The sequence below is a fragment of the Natator depressus genome, chromosome 4 (assembly GCF_965152275.1).
Source record: "Natator depressus isolate rNatDep1 chromosome 4, rNatDep2.hap1, whole genome shotgun sequence".
Taxonomy (NCBI): Eukaryota; Metazoa; Chordata; order Testudines; family Cheloniidae; genus Natator; species Natator depressus.
Genome location: NC_134237.1, coordinates 12,248,558 through 12,268,760, shown reverse-complemented (window position 1 = coordinate 12,268,760; position 20,203 = coordinate 12,248,558). Strand labels below are relative to the sequence as shown.

General features: G+C 40.8%; 1 protein-coding gene across 1 annotated transcript; it reads right to left on the bottom strand.

The window, feature by feature from the left end:
• Window positions 1-348: 348 nt before the first annotated feature.
• On the bottom strand, window positions 349-18,858 carry COX18 (cytochrome c oxidase assembly factor COX18). The gene is made up of 6 exons (XM_074950409.1): window positions 18,559-18,858; window positions 14,818-14,918; window positions 13,830-13,993; window positions 11,973-12,094; window positions 8,625-8,732; window positions 349-7,101 (listed from the first exon to the last, which is right to left on the bottom strand). The coding sequence occupies exons 1-6, from the start codon at window positions 18,856-18,858 to the stop codon at window positions 6,928-6,930; spliced, it is 969 nt and encodes a 322-aa protein (XP_074806510.1). The 3' UTR covers window positions 349-6,927.
• Window positions 18,859-20,203: the final 1,345 nt, after the last annotated feature.

Sequence of the window (20,203 nt, the reverse complement as noted above, 5' to 3'; positions counted from 1 at the left end):
GCAGTCATACTGCCCAGATACAGTAAATTTAAGGAGAAAACAGAATAAATGCTGAACAAGTGGGTCTGCTCCAAAAGCACCATGTGAAAATAGAAATCTGCCACACAGAAGACTTTCATTCCTTAGGATTCCTTCACGTTTGAAAATGACACACAACTGTAGACAGTCCTCCTTAGTTACAGTGTGGGTCAACATTTCAGATAAGGACAAGATGAATCTTAATACACAATTTTATTACAATTTTACATATTTTATTGCATATTACAATTTTCAGTGCATTTGTATTTGTTAAGTAATGAACAGTTGTACAAGCACTACTTAAAACTTTTAGTATGTACAAAACCTCTGCAATTTTACAAATATACAGCAACCCTTCTCCCCCACATTGTGTATTTAGAGCTTTCTGAAATATAGTCGAACATTGAGAATTTACTTTCTCTACGAGAGCAACTGTGAATTTCTGAGGGCCAGATCTGATCACTTTTAACATTGGCAACACTAAATGGACCGCTGACCTGCTACCAAATGTATGGTATCCGTTTCAGATTGGGGAAATTTATGGATCCACAGATAATCACAGCTGCTTATAAATGTTCTCCAGAACGGATTTCTGTTAAATATTATGTGTCTAGATCTCAACAGTGCAAAAACAAATAAAACACACACCACTCCTCTGCAAACTGCCCTTTATATTAATAGTACATATGCTCTACCCAGCTGTTCAGGAAACTAGACCTCTGTCTTTACATAACTGCCATGAAGATGGAGGATAATCTTTTCCCAGAATGATTCCATAAAAGTCACATAAACCTGGCATTGCTCCATATGTTTACCACAGCTGTTCCTGCTGACGCTGCAGAACAGGTGAAGACAGTGGCCTGTTTCCCCCCATCCTTGAGGCTTTCACTTACCAGTTGAATATGTTGCATCTTCCTTTCCTCCTGTGGTTTTGAGGAAAGATAGTTTCAACCTTCATGAAAGGCTGGCTCATTTGCATGATGCAGACACAGAAGCAGGTGATGGATGCTAACTGCCACCAAATTTCGCTGCGATGGAAGTCCATTAACACATTGGATTTGCATGCGGTCCTTAAAACATCCCCTGATACAGTACTACTTGTTCAGCTGAATGGTAAAAAAAGTGGGGCCTAACTTCATGGAATCTCTGTGCTGTGACTAAATGTCAAATGACATCTGGGGTTGACACATGAAGTGGAATGCTATTGCCCCACAGGAGGCATAAAATGACTGATGGTAGAATATGTAACACACCAAGAGGCCAGCTGGGATAAACAAATGGAGCAACTTGAAGGAATTGCTGTGCGCTTGCATGTCAAAGATGCCCATGGTAAGCCACATCAGGGGAAGCTGAACAAAGAGGAAGACGCAGCGGACAATTAGGATCCTAAGAGCTGGAACCGCCTCTGAAAGCAGGGCTAGGAAGGGTTGAATGAATCTGGCCTAACATCAAAAATTCTTATTTTAATTGTGCAAGAAGGGGAATAGGTTTTCAGTTTGAACCTGAACCAGTCAGATTTTGCCCAATGTCATTGCCTTAGTGGAATATTACTTTCAATTTAACATACAAAAATATAAATATTAGGGAAATCTTCTGAACTTATTTCCAATGGACAGAAGTAATGTTACTGGACACAAAGGAATTTCCCACTCTTACATTCAGCTGTGCAAATACAGCAAGTGCACACACTATTTGAAACAGAACACAGATGAAGAGTGGTGATTTCCATGGTAGTTCCCCCAAAATGCAATTCGGGTTCTGAAGCACAGACTTTCCATAATACAGCCAGCAGCATGGGTAGTATTGCTGCTGACCCTGTAATAACATAAAACTATAAACTTATTTTTAGTTCATAGGTGCCACCTAGAGGCAGTACCATGTTTCCTTTTCTCTTGCTCTGAATGTGATAGAATGCATTTAATACTTAACATTCTCTTATGCTTAAATTGATTCCCAGTTTCCCTTGAAACTAATACAAGGGGTATAAGGCTTCTTCTGTGAAACTTTATGCATTTTAACAGAAGGTAGGAAGCAAGGAATAAGTATATTACAGTTATACTTTGCAGATATGTAATGCTGTTCAATTGTAGCTCTCTAAGCATTTTGCAAAGTTGAGTAAGCATTATTTTCATTTGCTTATTCTAAATATTCTTATCCATGTAAATGTCCAATCCCTCTTTGAATTTTGCAAAGTTCTTGGTCTCAATGACATCCCGTGACAATGAGCTCCAGTCTACTCACGGATTGTGAGAGAGCCTTTAATCAGTTTTGGATTCTCTCCCTTTGTTTTATTCACACTTAATTATGAATCTCTAGTTTTGTTATCTGACCCTTCCCTAAAAACTCACTCATCTTAGGCCAAGAACTTAGCAGTACCATGAGATCAATTGTACTATGTATGTGAATAAGAGTAAGGATAGGTCTTGCTCCAATTCTAGTCAATGAAAAATCTCCATTGACTTCAGAGGGAGGAGAAATAAACCCTGTAAACATTGTTGGACAGACCATTCTATTTCTATTTCTTCCTTTCTATTTTGTAGAGTGCCAAGACCAATATTTCATTTCTTTTCACTGTCTCGTTTTTCTACCCAACAAGACTCAAGCAAGTTACATTGTAAAGTGGGTTATTAAGATATTTAAAAGTACAATTAAAAAATGGATCAAATCTTAATCCTCAATCCTGCACTTACCTGTGTAATTACATGACTAGTTCCATAATGCTTATACTTAAATAGGTGCGTATTTGCAGGATAGGGATCTCTGACTAATCTAATAGAGGCAGGGAGCGTCTTTGGTTTTTTGTACTGCACACTGGCCCTAAAGTCGTAAATAAAATGAGAAATGAGTTCAGGATTTAGATTTATATATTAGAATATATAATCCTATGTGATTTTTATAACTGTACCTCTATAAAATCTTTAGGGTGCGTAAATAACTCAATGTTACAGCTTATATTTTTAAAGCTGTGTCACTGAATAAACCATAAACTGGTACCAAAAGTTGCAATCTAGTGACAAAAAGAAAACTGGGAGTTCAGATAGTACCTGAGCCAGACTCAATCTGCCCACAGACAAGTCTCATTTTCTTTTTTGTAAGTGTAACTGAAAAATTAGACTAAACTGGACCTTGCTGAAAACTCTAGTGTTGCATTTGAGCATCCCAGGCAAACTGTAGGACTGCATTTTTTCCTTGATTACACTAGTTAGCAGTGTTGTGTATGCAGTGCTCAAGTTGCTCTGCATTTCTTTGTGGGAAGGAGTAGTTTTACTAGCTGTGACTGGATCTCTGGAAAAGTAGTGTGTTATTTCCACAGGTGTCAGGGAAGGGGAGAAGTATTTATCACATCTTATATTGCATGCCCAGCAAAGTGGGTGTAAGTGATGGATTGTATCCAGTGATTCAGTGCATCTCCATTCACACTGAGAATAGAAATACAGACATAAATGCTACAGCTAGGTTATGTTTCTGGATGTATTGGAAACAGACACACATCTGCTTTTGTGTCATCATTGCCTTGTTTGGCTATATAGTATATCTACCTAGTTCAAGATATTTGAAAAAAAGCAAGGATGTGTTTGAACAATGGGCCACTTCTGTGCTGAGTAGGGTGCTCGAGAGACTCTAAGTGCTCCCACAAGGTCAGTTTTTCCCATTTGCCTCAAACATGTTTGCATGTTTATTAGCTTTCTTCAACTCAGTAGTAATGTACTACTAAACAGTTTTAGCTCCCTTTAAAAATGATTACAACTGGGGTCTAAACTAGACTATAAAGGCCACAGTGAGACAAATGTACTTACCTCCTTCTATAAAGGACTTTGAGATCTACTGATAAGCACTAAAAGAGCTAGGTATTATTCCCATACATCTTACCCAGCACTCGTAAGCTTTGCTGCTGAGTGCAAATTTAGACTTACAATTTCAAAAGCATCCACTGATTTCACTGGGCCTCCAACAAGAGTCACTTTGTGGCTATTTTTTCAAAAGGTGCTGAACTCCCACAGTGGCAGCTGAATTCAGTGAGATGCAGTACTTAGCACCTCCTGGGGGAAAAAAAGCAAAAAAAAAAGAACACCCCATGCTACATAAGTGCCTCAAAGCTGGACACTTAGCATTAGAAGGCAGTTTAGAAAATTTAGTCTTAACCTTCATGTGCTTAACCTTACATGGATGTTGTGAGGGTTGACTGCTATTTGTACAGTCAGGTGAGAACCCCATTACAAAAATTACCACTGTAACTGGCAATATTCTCAGCAGAGGCCAGGGATTTAATAGACCTGGACACTGAGCGACCCTCATTCTGCCACTGGTGGTACCTCTCCTAAGTCATCAGTAAGAACACAGTAGGGAAACTGCCACTGCCAATTTAGTGCCTGTCTTGTGAATGAAGGATTTCTGTCTGCAAGGCAGTCAATCTACCACTTTACATGGAAGCACTAAATCCACTTCAATTTAATGATAAAGTAAAACTTGTAAGATATTTCAATGTTTCTGGAGCAGGTATGGGGATATTTTATGCTCTCTACAGAGAATGTATTCTAAATGCACATGGAATGTTTATTTCAATTCTGGTGTGGGGGAGTAGGGATTAATAACTCCAAGATTAACAAATTAAACATTTACATTTTTAAACAAAATATTTGAAAAACCTTCCCTATTTACCTGCCAAATCCTGGATTAACACCATCCACAGCTGTGTGTGGCAGGAGGCTTTTCAGCCAGCTGGTGAAGCAACAACTGCACTTCTGTGTTATCTGAGAAACAGCCAAAGCCACCAGAGAGCCCCGTTCTCTTCGATATTGGCTAAGGAGTATCAAACAGTCAGCTTGTTTCTCTTCTCTATACCTGCCTGGAACCCTACTTACTCCTCTCTCCTCCACCAGGTCCACCCACTCGTCTCTAACCATGGAGACAGCGGGCATTTCTTCCCTACAGAACTTAGTTTGAGATTCAGTTTGTTAAAAGTTTAATGGGCCAAATACAACACTGATCGTAAGAATTCAGCAAGTATGAATTTGTCCCAGTGCTATGACAAACACTGAAAACAGGATTACAAGCAATATGCTGCTTCCTGCTCTGGTTTCAGTAGTTGTGAATTTAGGGTCAAAACCAACATTGAATTCAATAAGCGCCATTTCACTAATTTTAATAAGAGATGAATCCAGCCTTTTATCATTTATAAAACAAGTCCCTCCCTCTATGCTCTGCTCTTGGGGGGCTAATCATGATCTACACTAAAAGACACAAACAAACTGGAAAGATTAGGGCAAACAAGGAGGTCTGATACAAACAGGGAGAAGGAATGGGAGGGAAAGGTAACAAGCATGGAATCCAAGAGTGGCTTTTTTAAAATGCATCTGGTTAGAAGAACAAAAATCTCATTTTTGGGAGAGGGCTGTGAAACTTCAGTGGAAAGGGAGTTTAACTTGGAGGATCCATCAGAACAAAGGCACAACTGCCTGCTGATGTATGATTAAAGCAAATCAAGACAAGAACCCACAAAGGAGAAGGGTGTGAGTGCAGATAGCTGTCAAAAAGACTATGTTATGTATTCTTTCGATGTGTGCAGTGAGTAGCCCCAACATCTTCTACATTTGATACTGTGAATTTAATAAATTATCTGAACTGGCTTCCCATATCTGCATCTTTTTGCATTCAATTAAAATAATCATTTCATTTCAATTTTATGTTGTCGTAATTAATTCCTCTCTTTATGGACACTGAACTTAAACATTCCACAGCGTGTACATGACATATAAAACAATGGTTTTTTGGTCTTGCAGAGCCGTGTGACATAGTTCTATACAAAAGTGAGATCAGTACCTATGACTACTGCCAGAATAATACGCTTTTTCACATGATGCTTTTTTTTAAAAACACAAAGCAGGATAAGTATCATTATCCCCATTTTATACATAGGGAAACTAAAATATGGAGAGATGAAGTGACTTACACAAGGTCATGAGAGCCAAGAACAGAACCCTTGTATCCTGAGTCAAAGTTCTGTACCTGTTCCCCTGGATAGTAGCAGTAAACCTTTCCTCATGCTGTGTAAATCCACAGATTCCTATCTTATTTCAGATTAGTTTGCTGACACTGCAAACGAGTGGGCAATTAATCCACCTTTGTAGTTTCACAAAAACACCATCTCAGTTGTCAGTAGAACTTTCCCATGGGCCAACAGATTGACAACATGTGGTCAACTACTGAATCTGAACCAGAACAAGTGTCTGAGAGAAGAGATCTAGCACACCATTACTAACCCAGTGACCCATTCAGTCTTCAAGTAAAGCTACATGTTGTTGTTCACTAGCCTGCAGTTAAGATCAGACTCAGTGTAAATAGCAGAGCTACATCAGCCACAATTTTAACATCCAGCTTCATCCTGTATTACCAATAAAGGAAAGAAGCTGCTATTAATTCGACACAACTTACAAAAACACCACATGAACTAAAAAAATCCCAACAGTTTTGCACTGCGCCAAGAAGTTAGTACAATTACCCTTCTTGATGTCAGAGACCATTGTTTTATTAGGAAAAATACAATTCCAACAACAGCCTTTCACATTCTAACTGTTTCAAGGAGACACCCAGGGCTTGTCTACACTACTGCTTAAGTTGATGTCACTTACGTCACTCAGGGATGTGAAAAAGCCACCCCCTTTACATAAGTTACATCGACTTAAAGCAGTGTCCACACTGCGCTATGTTGGCGGGAGACGCTCTCCCGTCAGCAAAGAGTTTCTTCACCAGGTGCGCTACAGCAGTACAGCTGCATCAGTGCAACTGTGCTGATGTAGTGTGGTAGCATAGACTTGCCCCTATATTAAATAGGTACATTTCAAAACAATATGACTTCTGAATTACACAAGTTGCCTGTATAGGGTAGTTCTTCCACCAGTGCAAAATGAATCACTTTTTTAAAAAGTACTTAGCATAAAAGGCAGAGACTATATCCCTATAAGGAGTGTCTGAGTCAGACTTGGTCCTCGGTATGTGGCAGAGTCGACGAAAAGTTGGAGAGCGCAGTAGCAGGTTGTGTGAGAGTCCCATGAAGCTGGAGGATAACCAGTACAAAGCCATGGACTGCAAGGAGAGAGGAACACAGCATTCAGCAACTCAAAAGGCAATAAAAGCACTGCAATTCCAGTAGCTTTTCACAAACTACAATAATTGATTATTTCTTATTAAGAAAGTCAACTCTCCTACATATGCACCCTTAAATAAATAGCTGCGGTTAAGCAATGCTTCCATTACAAACCCCATTTTTCAGGGTTTCTGAACTCTACTGTAAAAATGTGATCTATGCTAAAATTTGACAAAACTACAGGACCCACTGTTTTAAATTCATATTTAAACTTTTTTCCTCTTTTAGTCTAAATAGGCTTGATAAGCCCAATTATGTACAAGAATCTCTTAACCCCTTCAAACACACAATTAAACATGCATTTCTTCACGTACAAATCTACTCTAAAAACATTTTCAAGATTCTCTCATGGAAAATTCTGCAAATCTAAATTATAGGTTGTTCATATCTTACAGTAAATAAACCTTTTATGCAACGTCATCTGTCTCTAGTTACATGAACATGGTTTGCCTTTCATTTCACAAGGTCAACCCAAATATAGACCAACTCCAGATATTTTCTAAAACTCAACTTTTAAAAAATGATGTTAGCAACAATGCGTTTGTGGGCTCTTTCTTTTTAGTATTTGGCAAAAATACTAGAAAGCAGCTACTTTTAATTTAAAAAAACAACCACCCATATTGAACATGTACCATAGTATGAACACCATGTAAAAATCTCATTTATTCCAGTAAAAGTTTGCACAGTATGATTTAGATCAACCTACTGTCAATAGGCTATTTAATAGAATAGTTTTTTTGGATTCTAACAGTGTAATCATAAAAATACACATTATATGCAAAATAATTAAAACAAAACCAAATTTTAAAAACCCCATTCCACTGACAGCTTGATCTTGTTTCTTATTTTCTCTGTCAACCTCTTTTCTATAGTGATGCCAGTCTTAGTAACTACTTTGTGTCCTCTCTGCCATGCAATGAGCAACACTCAGTTCCAGTATTACTTCCAGGAGACCCAAAAAACACCACATCACATTTGTTTGTTTGTTTAACATTTGAAGTCAACTGCTTCCATGGGTCTCCCAGCCTATCTTTCAGCTAGGGGATTTCTCATGATGGCCAATCTTGTCTTATCTATGTCTGTCTTATAGATTGTAAGCTCTTTGGAGCACGTTACTTGTTACTGTGTCTCATATATTATGAAACGTGCAGCGCTTGTAACAACGCACATAACACTTTTGGAAGACCCTAGAGGCTGCATCTAATGTAATTTAAGTGCAAACACCACCTTTCCCATATGCAATATTGAACGGTGACCCTTATAGATTACAAATCCTCCACACACTACTACTTGAGTGAAGTCATTGCTATTAAAATGGTATGAAGTATAATATCAAGTATGGTCCACCATATAGATCATGCACTTGGGCTGCACTTAGAGCACCATGAACCAAGTCTGGCCAACACAGGCACGGACTAATGCAAAGTCTCACATACTACACACGATTATGTTTTGTACTTACTGAAGGTACAGTTGCAGCAATAGGAATCATCAGTATTGACAGCCCTCGAATGAAGTTGGTAGCGTACTTCTGGAACCTGGACAGTTCAAGTTTTCGCAGAGCAAAGATCTGAAAAGGCAAAAACAAAAGAAAACAACATACACACACACCAGAGAAAGATTTTTTTTTTTTTTTAATACAAGGGAAGTTAAACATGCACAGTCAATGTTAGAACAGGTTTGTTCCACCCAAATATTCTTTTCACATTCTTTTCAATTATTGGGAGGCTCAAATCAAGTATATTTAAAACGTTCATAAATTCCTTCCTTTAATTTGTTTGGTGCCTTACAGTTAATACTCAATCCTTTCCTGGCAGATTTTATACCAAGACTAAGAGTCATCCACCTAAATCATTTTAAGAGAACATTATTTCACAAGAGAATAGCTTGTGCACATTGATAAGCCTCCAACACCTATTCCTCAAGCACAGTCCTCTGAGACATGGCTACTGAGAAGAGATGGACCATTATCCCCAACCTGCTTAATGAGTAATTGAACGGAAGCAAAACATGTATAGGCAAACCATGACTTTCATTTTGCAAAACTGTCCTAATCCACATTACTTGGAAAAAATAAAACAGAACAAGAATGAAATCAAGACACATGAAGGCAATGAGGAGGACTGTGATAGATAACAGAGAGAGATTAAATAGTAACTATTTCTGCAGAGATTTGCAAAAGAGCAAGAACATGGGGTATCAAGATTCCTTTACATATTTTATTCTTAATATACATACACATTCTCATTCTTATTCCAAAAAATTCAGTATATCAACAAGAATTTATAATGAAGCTTGGTTTAATGTGTAAGCCACTTTTCTTTCCTTTCAATCGTTATTTTATTTTCTGTTTGATCCTGCCTCCCCCCACAATGAAGGAGCATCTTTGGACTCATCAAGAATGCCAAAAAGAGACCACAGACTTGTGTGTGTAGTGCCCCAATATCTATGAACTTCTGTTGTATGTGTAGGACATATTCCTGCTTATGATGTAACAAATTTATAAAAAAAAAGCTTGAGTTTAAAATTAGTGAAACATTCTTGATTTTACACTTCTTTTAACATATGTCTTCTCAAATACATGTACTATGCAATGTTTACTAGCTTTAATTATGAAAGAGACAAAAGGTTTATCTGTCAAAAATAACTGAAAACTCTTTACTTTCTATTTTTAAAGTGATGAATGTTTTTTTTTCTTTTTCTTTTTTTTTTACAATACAATGTGAGTTCTCAATGTTGGGACAGCATACTTCTCAGGAGTGGAAGTAAACTTTCTTTACTACTAGATAGGTTTTCAGTCATTAATCAAAGAAGAACCAGAATGTATAAATATAGAAACTGCACAATACTTGCTCATTTGGAAAATGGGTTCAAATAGTTAAGTGCTGAGATGCACTGGCTAATCTTGACACAGATTCATAGATACTAAGGTCAGAAGGGACCATTATGATCATCTAGTCCGACCTCCTGCACAATGCAGGCCACAGAATCTCACCCACCCACTCCTGCGAAAAACCTCTCACCTATGTTTGAGCTATTGAAGTCCTCAAATCGTGGTTTAAATACTTCAAGGAGCAGAGAATCCTCCAGCAAGCATCCCGTGCCCCATGCTACAGAGGAAGGCGAAAAACCTCCAGGGCCTCTTCCAATCTGCCCTGGAGGAAAATTCCTTCCCGACCCCAAATATGGCAATCAGCTAAACCCTGAGCATATGGGCAAGATTCACCAGCCAGATACTACAGAATATTCTTTCCTGGGTAACTCAGATCCCATCCCATCCCATCCCAGGCCATTAGGCCTATTGACCATGAATATTTAAAGACCAATTAATTACCAAAATCATGTTATCCCATCATACCATCTCCTCCATAAATTTATCGAGTTTAATCTTAAAGCCAGATAGATCTTTTGCCCCCACTGCTTCCCTTGGAAGGCTATTCCAAAACTTCACTCCTCTGATGGTTAGAAACCTGTGTCTAATTTCAAGTCTAAACTTCCCAATGACCAGTTTATATCCATTTGTTCTTGTGACCACATTGGTACTGAGCTTAAATAATCCCTCTCCGGTATTTATCCCTCTGATATATTTAGAGAGAGCAATCATATCTCCCTTCAACCTTCTTCTGGTTAGCCTAAACAAGCCAAGCACCTTGAGTCTCCTTTCATAAGACAAGTTTTCCATTCCTCGGATCATCCTAGTAGCCCTTCTCTGTACCTGTTCCAGTTTGAATTCATCCTTCTTAAACATGGGAGACCAGAACTGCAAACAGTATTCCAGTAGGTGAGGTCTCACCAGTGCCTTGTGTAACGATACTAAAACCTCCTTATCTCTACTGGAAATACCTCTCCTGATGCATCCCAAGACCACATTAGCTTTTTTCACGGCCACATCACATTGGCGGCTCATAGTCATCTTATGATCAACCAACTCTCCAAGGTCCTTCTCCTCCTCCGTTACTTCTAATTGATGCGTCCCCAGCTTATAACTAAAATTCTTGTTATTAATCCCTAAATGCATAACCTTACACTTCTCACTATTAAATTTCATCCTATTACTATTACTCCAGTTTACAAGGTCGTCCAGATCCTCCTGTATGATATCCCGGTCCTTCTCTAAATTGGCAATACCTCCCAGCTTTGTATCATCCGCAAACTTTATTAGCACACTCCCACTTTTTGTGCCGTGGTCAATATAATAATATCTATAAGAGGTTCCAGTTTCTCAATTCCTTTGCTTTCTTAAAATAACAATAAAGCACTTTTTCTCAATCACTATTTTAAACTTAATAGTTTTAAGTAGTTTGCTTTTATCAAGTTTTCAGCTCATTTAGAATCATACCTACTGTACCCACAATCATCACTTACAATACATGAGACGTGGAACTACATCACTCTAACAAGGAAAAGAAAGCCACCAGTAAATGCAGCCCACAGGAATGTATTATTCACACACCAAAACCTTAACCTTTGTAAGCTGCAGTGTTAATAAAATGCAGTACGCTACTTAAAGTATTCTCACAGGAATCACGCTGGAGTGAAGAGTAAACTTTTCTGAGGTTAACCTACTTAAAATCCGTTTCTGAAATGCCACATTAGAATTTATCAGCAATTACAATGTGCAGGACCCATACAACCTCAACCTTGAAACAATTATACAGTTTTTCCCTTCTAGATCATGAATTAAGGTGCATATTTATAATCAGAAGCTGCCATGGTATTTTTACACTTTGTAAGGTAGTCGTGAACCGGTCCTAACTTTATAGAAAGAATTATAATTTTTACAATGGTCCAACATTCACCACCAACATACCTCCACTATCAGCAAATTGAGGAGCCCAAGTGAGACTGGCAAAATCCATGTAGTATCTGGTACAGTAAGGTCTGTAAACCACAGGGTTCCACCTGTCGACAGCTGTTCCTGAACTGCAAGGACTGTTTAAAATACATATATATATTTAGTATGTCATGCTCCTTAAAGTCAGTCAAAATTATGCATAATTTTGCTTTTAAATTGGACTTTCAAAGTAAACATTTTTGTTATTCTGTGGCGATCCATTTTTTTGTGTGTGCACGCATGCGTGCCAACTGGCAATTTTATCATCCTTCCTTTCCTTCAGAACCAGGTCAAGGAACTGATGTAATGAAATATATAAATCCCAAGTAGGAAAGCTCCGTCCCCTGCCAGGTAGTAGCATAAACTCACATTCAACTCTTACTCACACTCACTATCAAACATACATACATTTGGACATTTGAAAACTGTACTACTTATAGGCTGTGAAATGACTACAAGACAAAATCCACTATATGATATAAAGGAGATATAGAAATCAAAGAATTCCAAACAGTGGATTTGAGAGAATGTTGTATTTATCACTGACTTAAAAAACTGGTTCTTACAAAGCATCAGTTGGAAATTCACTTTGCAAACACAAATTATTAGTTTCTCTTTATGTATATAATGATTTATTTAAAAAAAAACCTTTTAATCCAAAAGATTAAAAAGTGAAGGCAGTCTGCCATCTAACAAGAAAAGGAAATTATTAGTGAGAACTGCAGGCTGATAGGATTTGGGGCAAACAGATGATGAAAAATAACTTGTTCTGAATCTTCTGTCCCTAACCGCAAAAATTTTATAAACAATAAAAAAATGTCCTAATAGTAGCTAAACTTTATTGGGCTAAATGACTAGTTATTTATTATAATTATCATATTTAGCAATTTAAACAATGTCATGTGCCAGAGGAACAGAAACATTACAATTATTTTTAAGATCTGCCCACTGACGTTGAAAAGTCTCTCTCATATGGGGGATGCCATTAAAGACACAATATTCACCAATGCAGGAACTCGCAGTGACCAAAGTACTTTGTTAGACTTGGAATACAAGATATCATGGTATTTTAATCAATGCAAAAGTGTCAAATGTTAGGTTAATGCTGCATATCATAATCTAGTTTTTAAATGGTCAAAACACCAATACTGCAGATAGGATAAAATAAAATACCATCTTGATGAACGCATTTTATTTTATTTAAAGTTAAGGCTTTATAATGAAAGAAAACCCCACAGTTTAATTTTAAGCATACTGTTGCATTAGTATCTTTACATACTAAGTATGACTTCTATTACTTTGGCTTGCAAAGCACACAAAATAATTTAGTGCCCAAGGAGCAGACCGAACACGTTTTAGATTGTTCCTAGAGCTCAAATTCCAGCACTGCTGTTAACTGATCATCCCATGCATCCCACTTTGCTCTTTCAGCTCAGAGCTGCACTACAGTACAGCGTAGAAATATCCTTACAGGCACTGCTGGCAAATTAACAGAAAGGTTATTTTGTGGCTATGGATGCACTGAGTTCCTGATCTACCAGAACAATTCGGGGTGAAAAAAGTACAGGAATAGGCCAGTGGTAGCCTTCTGGATTACATGGACCAATGGCACAGCATCTATGACATGCCTATTCAAAAGTCTTACAAATACAGTATTATTTGTATGAGTCACTTAGCTATGTTTGGGCTATTTTTTCAACAATCTTACATCTCAAACTCAACAACTCAAATTCTTAAATTTAAAACCAAACTATGTTTGTAAACATTGTAACTGGAGAAATGTATTTATCAAAACAGATGTATATTTTCAGTACAACTGTTCACAATGATCACCTTCTGAGTCTGCTGCACCTATGCTGCAGTTACGCAAAGCTATGGAAACAAACACCCACACTGGAATCTGTATCCACATCAACAGACTGGCCTTGAAGGGGTGGCAGTTGTCTCGAACATACAACTCTGAAACAATCCTTCCTAGATTCTTCCTGAAATGGAACCTGATTGGAAAACAAAACAAAACTTCTATAGTTTATTATTTTAGAATTTGAAAAGTTATATTACAAGGTTGCATATCACACTTAGTTCATTTCAAATATTGCACTGGAATACCAGGTGAATGAAGTCAAACCAGGGAGTTCTTCCTTTATGGCCTGAGACAGCCTTCCAGTTGTTGTCTGCCAATCACCTCCAATCTCACCCTTCAAACCCTTTTCTTTTCTGTGGGCTTCTAATGTTAACCTCTTCACCATCACTGTTTCCTAGCAATACTATTCGATGTCTTATTCTGTGTGCTGTATTTATCTGATTTAAGACTACAAGCTCCTCAGAGTACAGACCACAGGCCAGATTCTCAGACTGCACTCTGTCCCATTTACATCACTCTGACAGTGCAAAGGAGATGGAGCTACCATACCAGGACAGCTGGGGATTCCTCTTGCATGAGGGAATCACTGGATGTACTAAAGCTGACACAGCCAGGTCCTGCCATCCCCTCCTAAGAAAGATTTAGAAACCATAGCTATGGGTCAAATCTTGGTCCCACTGAAGTCAACAACTAAACCCAGACTGACTTCAGTGGAAACAGGAATTGGCCTTATAAGTTTTAGTCCACCACAGATTCAGTGCTTCAAATGAGCATATTCCCTAAATGTTTACGTAAATAACACAGAAAAGTTTTATATAAAATAGTAAGTCAGAATCCATTATTTTAGTGTCAGATTTGTAGAGCCTTTTTATATATACATATTGCCATCATCTTTATATATGCCTCTTATTTTCAGCCCAAGTGGATTTGTAAGATACTGTACAATTATCATCTTACCTAGCAACCTTTTCAGACCAACCCAGTTGCTTCCCACGAATTGAAACTTCATAGCGAAGACGCTTAGCTAGGTTTTCTATTTCAGGCTGCAAATTTTCCAGCTAGCTAAAGAAAAGGAAGAAATGATTATACAGCAAAATAAAAGAGTTTCATCTGCAACCAGTCTCTCTACCCCATATCTTCTTGTATGTATACTGTAAAGTGAAATGCATACATCTGTGGGTGCTTGTTGCCTGCAAATATGTTGGACTTTTGAGGACCTTGAGTGAGAATGCCTAAGTATTTCTGACAAAAACAAATAATGAAACATCAATCTTTCCAGGTGAGAGGCAATCAACACTTGTACTTATGTTTTTTATTATAATTCATTATGGGTTTTTAGGTATATAAAAGGGTCTGTACACAATTGTTTTACAAAAAACACCGTGGTGGAACGCCCTCACCCATGTTTTGAACAGCCTTATAAGATATGATTATGCAGCCACTGAAGTCAATAGCAAAAATCTCATTTAATTCAATAGGATCAGGCCCGGGATGTGGCACTGAAAATGGAGTATTACATTTTTGCAGTCAATACGCAAAATACACAGTCAAGATACAAGTATGAAGAAGTATTGGTAAGAGAATTTGTAATATTTGTGACTAAACATGAAATTAATATATTTGTTCATAGAGAACTCCTGATTGTGAACAAGGCAAAATACACAAATGGTACAGAGAGCTGTATAGGATACAAGGACTATATCACAGTTGGCATGATTCATCTCTACTACTCAATAGCTTTTTAAAAAGTAGAAAAGATGGCTTACTTATTTTGATATAGAGAATCATGTGACAACTAGTTAGCAAGGTCAAAATAGATTGTATGGCTTACTACCATTCAGATGTATTACTACACATCATCTCTTTATAAAACCACATTAGAGGATTACCTCCTCTGAATTTGTGGTTGGTATAAAATGATCTCTGCCATACCTGCATTATAACTGGTTCAGTATATACACAGACACGTAGTGCCAATAACTAACACCACCAGTTTAAAGTTACTTTAATTGTCCGAAAAAAAGAGTTATGCTTGAAGTCATTCTGTATGGTGAAATCAAAACTACTATTTTCTGTCCATTTTCTCAAGCCTCACCAGTAGCAAAATGCAAACAGGAAAAAGATTTCCTGGGCTGGATTTCCTGTCACACTTCTGCTCTTACTATTTTGGACTGTTCTGAGAAAGGCACATTAATAGCTGAGTTTTAGTAATACTCCACCCTTATTCAGTGCTTTGAAAGTGTAAATTCCCAGCTAAATAAGGAGTGTTGCAGCCACAAAGGATGTGCTATTGATATTCACTGCCGAGCTAATTAAAATAAAATAAAATAAAATAAAATAAACCTAACCAGAAATCAATGTACCACAAAGGACTGTGTTAGGCTGAGTCTGTTAATTCTGCAACATTACAAGCAATATCTACAGAAAATTTTACTGCATTCTTTGCCAGTGATTACACTTATTTATTTCAATTCCACATTAGCTGAACCACTACTGCAGGGGTGGCCAACCTGTGGCTCCGGAGCCACATGTGGCTCTTCAGAGGTTAATATAGGGCTCCTTGTATAGGCACCAACTCTTGGGCTGAAGCTACTGGAGCCAACTTTCCAATGTGCCGGGGGTGCTCACTGCTCAACCCCTGGCTCTGCCACAGGCCCTGCCCTCGCTCCATCCCTTCCCCTCCCCTGAGCCGGCCATGCCCTCGCTCCTCCCCCCTAAAAAGCCTCCTGCATACCATGAAATAGCTGATCGGGAGGTGTGGGGAGGGAGGGAGAGGTGCTGATCACTGGGGCTGCAGGTGGGTGGGAGGCGCTGGGAGCGGCAGGGCGGGGGGGGGGGAGCTGACAGGGGCCTGCTAACATATTACTGTGGCTCTTTGACAATGTACATTGGTAAATTCTGGCTCCTTCTCAGGCTCAAGTTGGCCATCCCTGCACTACTGGATGTAACCTTCCAGCAGCTGTTTTTGGCACTACTTTTTGCATTCTAAGTGCATTATTACAAAGCAATTGCCTCATATTAAATTGAAACTAATAAAATTATTGGCATTTTCACAATACTTTTTTATCCTGATTTCCTGAAATACTTTACAAAGGAGGGGAAAGTATTCTCTCACATCTTGTAAACAGGAACACACAGAATAAAAGCAAACTTGATTAAATACAGCCTCTTTACTCAAATAAAACATGGCTGTAGTAATTCTAGGGTTGCAAAGGATTCTGCAATTCTTTAGCAGTGAAGCATTTGACTGCAAACACTACTGCTGATATACTGTCTACTCTCTTTAGTGCAATAAATACCAAAAGGTATATTATCTTGTGATTCAAAAAGCTTCACCTGCAACACTTTACTGTGATTTTGTTACTTTTCACAATCTATAAAATATGTTAACAAGCCAGCACTTGGTTGGTTTGCAGGCCTATGGGGAACATCAGTGGTGCTGAAAGAGTTGTGTAAATGATTCACATCACCCTAATGGCTTACCAAAAACATATTCAACAGTGGAGACACTTAACTAGGTTTTCATTTTTACACACTAAGAAAATTAAACATAATGAGTTGTGATTCTTCATAGAGTAGTAATTATGTGTAGTACATGGTTTAAGCCTTTTATAATTGTACATTTTAGTTTTACATGTACACAGCATTTCATGCTATAACATATTACATATACGTAATAAATGCTATAGAATAAAATGGATTAGACTGTATTGTGTGCAGAATAATACATGAGGCAACATATCTAGTATTTAGAAGCTGCTGAACTCTTGTCTACAAAAGAGCATCCACCAAGGCAGCTGAGCTAGAGCTAGCACTGGTGGGAATATTTTGTTAAAATTAATGTGGACACAGCCAGAAAGCACCTATGTGTTAATACTGGCTAGGCTATGTCAGTCTTAACTCTGAGTATTGTTCCTGAGCAGTGGCACAGATCACATTAGATTACAGTGTGACATCACTACTTTAGTTACTCTCCCAACACATCATGTGACACTGCAGCATGGTGGGGTACATGACAGCTGGTCTGCAACAGAGCCACGCAGCTCTGTAAACACAGGGTACCCGCAGGCGTGAAGCCAGCATCCATGAGGAAACTCTCAGCAAGTTTCCTTGGCTACACAGGTTGCCAAGCCCCTCACTAGCAAAGGAGGTGGAAAGGCCACTGCAGGAGCCCACCGCTCTTATCCTCTGTTTTCCAGCTAGGCACTACAGTAATACATAGACCCAGGAGGAGGAAGAAGAATCATTCTCCTTAACCTCTGAGGATAGCGCAAGAAGCAATGGGCTTAAATCGGTTTAGGCTGAAGATTAGGAAAACCCCCTTGTCAGGGTGGCTAAGCCCTGGAATAAATTGCCCAGGGAGGCTGTGGAATCTCCGTCACTGGGGCTTTTCCAGAGCCGGGCTAGAACAGCAGCGGGACTAGCGTGGGGGGGGGGGGGTGGACACAGGAGGGGGGTGGGGGTCTCGTGAGGGGGTTGACTCGTGCTCAAGCCGCTGCAGCCCCAGGGGCTAGCACGCGTGGGGAGGGTGACAGGCCAGACGAGGGAGCGGCTCGGGTCAGCGGGGCGGGAGGGGGAGACTCGGGGGCAGCGCTCACCACCACCTCCCCCCGCGCCCCACGGTGCCCGCGCGGGACAGCGGAAGGTGGGACCGGGGCACCCCACGTCCCGCTCGGCCCCCGCGGACCTCGGACCCACCTTGGCCAGGATGTGGCCCTGGTGCGCGGCCAGCGGCAGGGTGAGGCCGGTGCGCAGGGCGGCGCCGGCGCACACGATACTGAGCCACCAGGGCAGCCCGGTGCCCGCCTGCAGCGCCACCAGCCCGCTCTCCGCCCAGTGCACGGCGGCCGACTCCGCCAGCGCCTCGTACAAACCGCCCGGGCTCGCGCTGGGCAGGGAGGAGGCGGCGGCGGCGCGCGACCCCCAGCCGGGCGGCAGCAGGAGCCGCTGGCGGAGGGGCCTCGGCAGCTCCCGCCCCACGCGCCGGCAACACCACATCCCGGCAACGGCCGGGCGCGCGCCAAGAGTCCCCGCGGGGGGGCGGCCCAGTGCGTCCTCCTCCCGCGCGCGCCCCGAACTCTCCGGCTCGGAACGCGGCAGTCGCTTCCGGCCGGCCACCGAGCGGGCGACTGAGGCCGCGGCCTAGAGCGCCCCCTCCCCGCCCGCGCGCGCGCGCGCAGCTGCGAGAGAGGCGCCATGTTGGATTAGGGCGGGTTTTGCGCGGAGTCAGACCCCGCCCCGCCTACGTTGGAGACCGTTAGAAGAAGGGGGGGCGGGCATGGCTTGTGAGGGCGTCGGGTGGGACTGGGCAGGGAACGGAGGAGGCCAGCCTTGTGGAGCGGGCCAGCATGGGGGGAGGGGGCTTTGAAGGTATTTCGGGTCAGGCTGAGGCTGGAGCGCGGGCTCCAGTGTCAGGTGTGGGAACCAAGGTCGCTGAGGCCAGTGCGGAGTTCTCAGTATTACTGGGATCTGCTCTCCTAGTGGAAAGGTGTCAAGCAGGCCCTGAGGCCGACCCTGTGCTAAGGCATCTGTCCTCCTGGATCCGGGGTCTGCCTCCCTTCCCTTCTGAGGTATTTGGGCCTCTTTGCGTTTGTATGATTCACTCACAGGTCGGCTGCAGGGAGTCCCAACATCATCATCATGCAAAACTGAGGGTGGGAGGGGTGTATGAGGAGATGGAAAACCTCCTGCTGCAGGCACCACAAGGAATTGTACCCGTGCCTGCTGAGCCAGTCTGCCTTTGGGTTCAGGTGCCTGTTGATGTGGATCGATCTGAGGGAAATGAGGAAGTGTTCTGCTCACCTTGTTATTTCCACGTGTAGTGCCAGACACCTAGTTCCCCCTTGGTTGTTTAAATACCCCTCTATAAGCTTATTTTCTGATTGAACCAGGATGTGGGTTCCCCTTAGGATTGAGCCTGGAACCCTGGCAGAGCTAACCTGACTGCTCTCAGCTGCCCAGAGGCCCTTGGTATGTGTTGTAAGGACTAAAGGATTTAGAAGGCAGAGGAGCATGGCTTTGTGGATGTTGTCATGGACTGACCACTGTTAAAGGAGTTGAACACCTGTGCTGGAACCCATACTTGATTTTTCATGTGCTGTATGGAGTCCTGTATCTTTCATATGAAAGTTTGAAGACTTCTGATGCATGCTTGTGCCCGTGGAGCAATCCCTATGCACAGCACTAGGAGTCCTTGTAGGTGGAGGTATAGTGCCTCCTGGGGCTCTAGAGCAAGAAAATAAATTCCTGGCTAAAACCAAATAACTTTTCTTGGCACTGATGATGAAACCTTGCACATGGAGGAGATTCCACATCCAAGATGTAGCCTCGAGCACTGCTGACA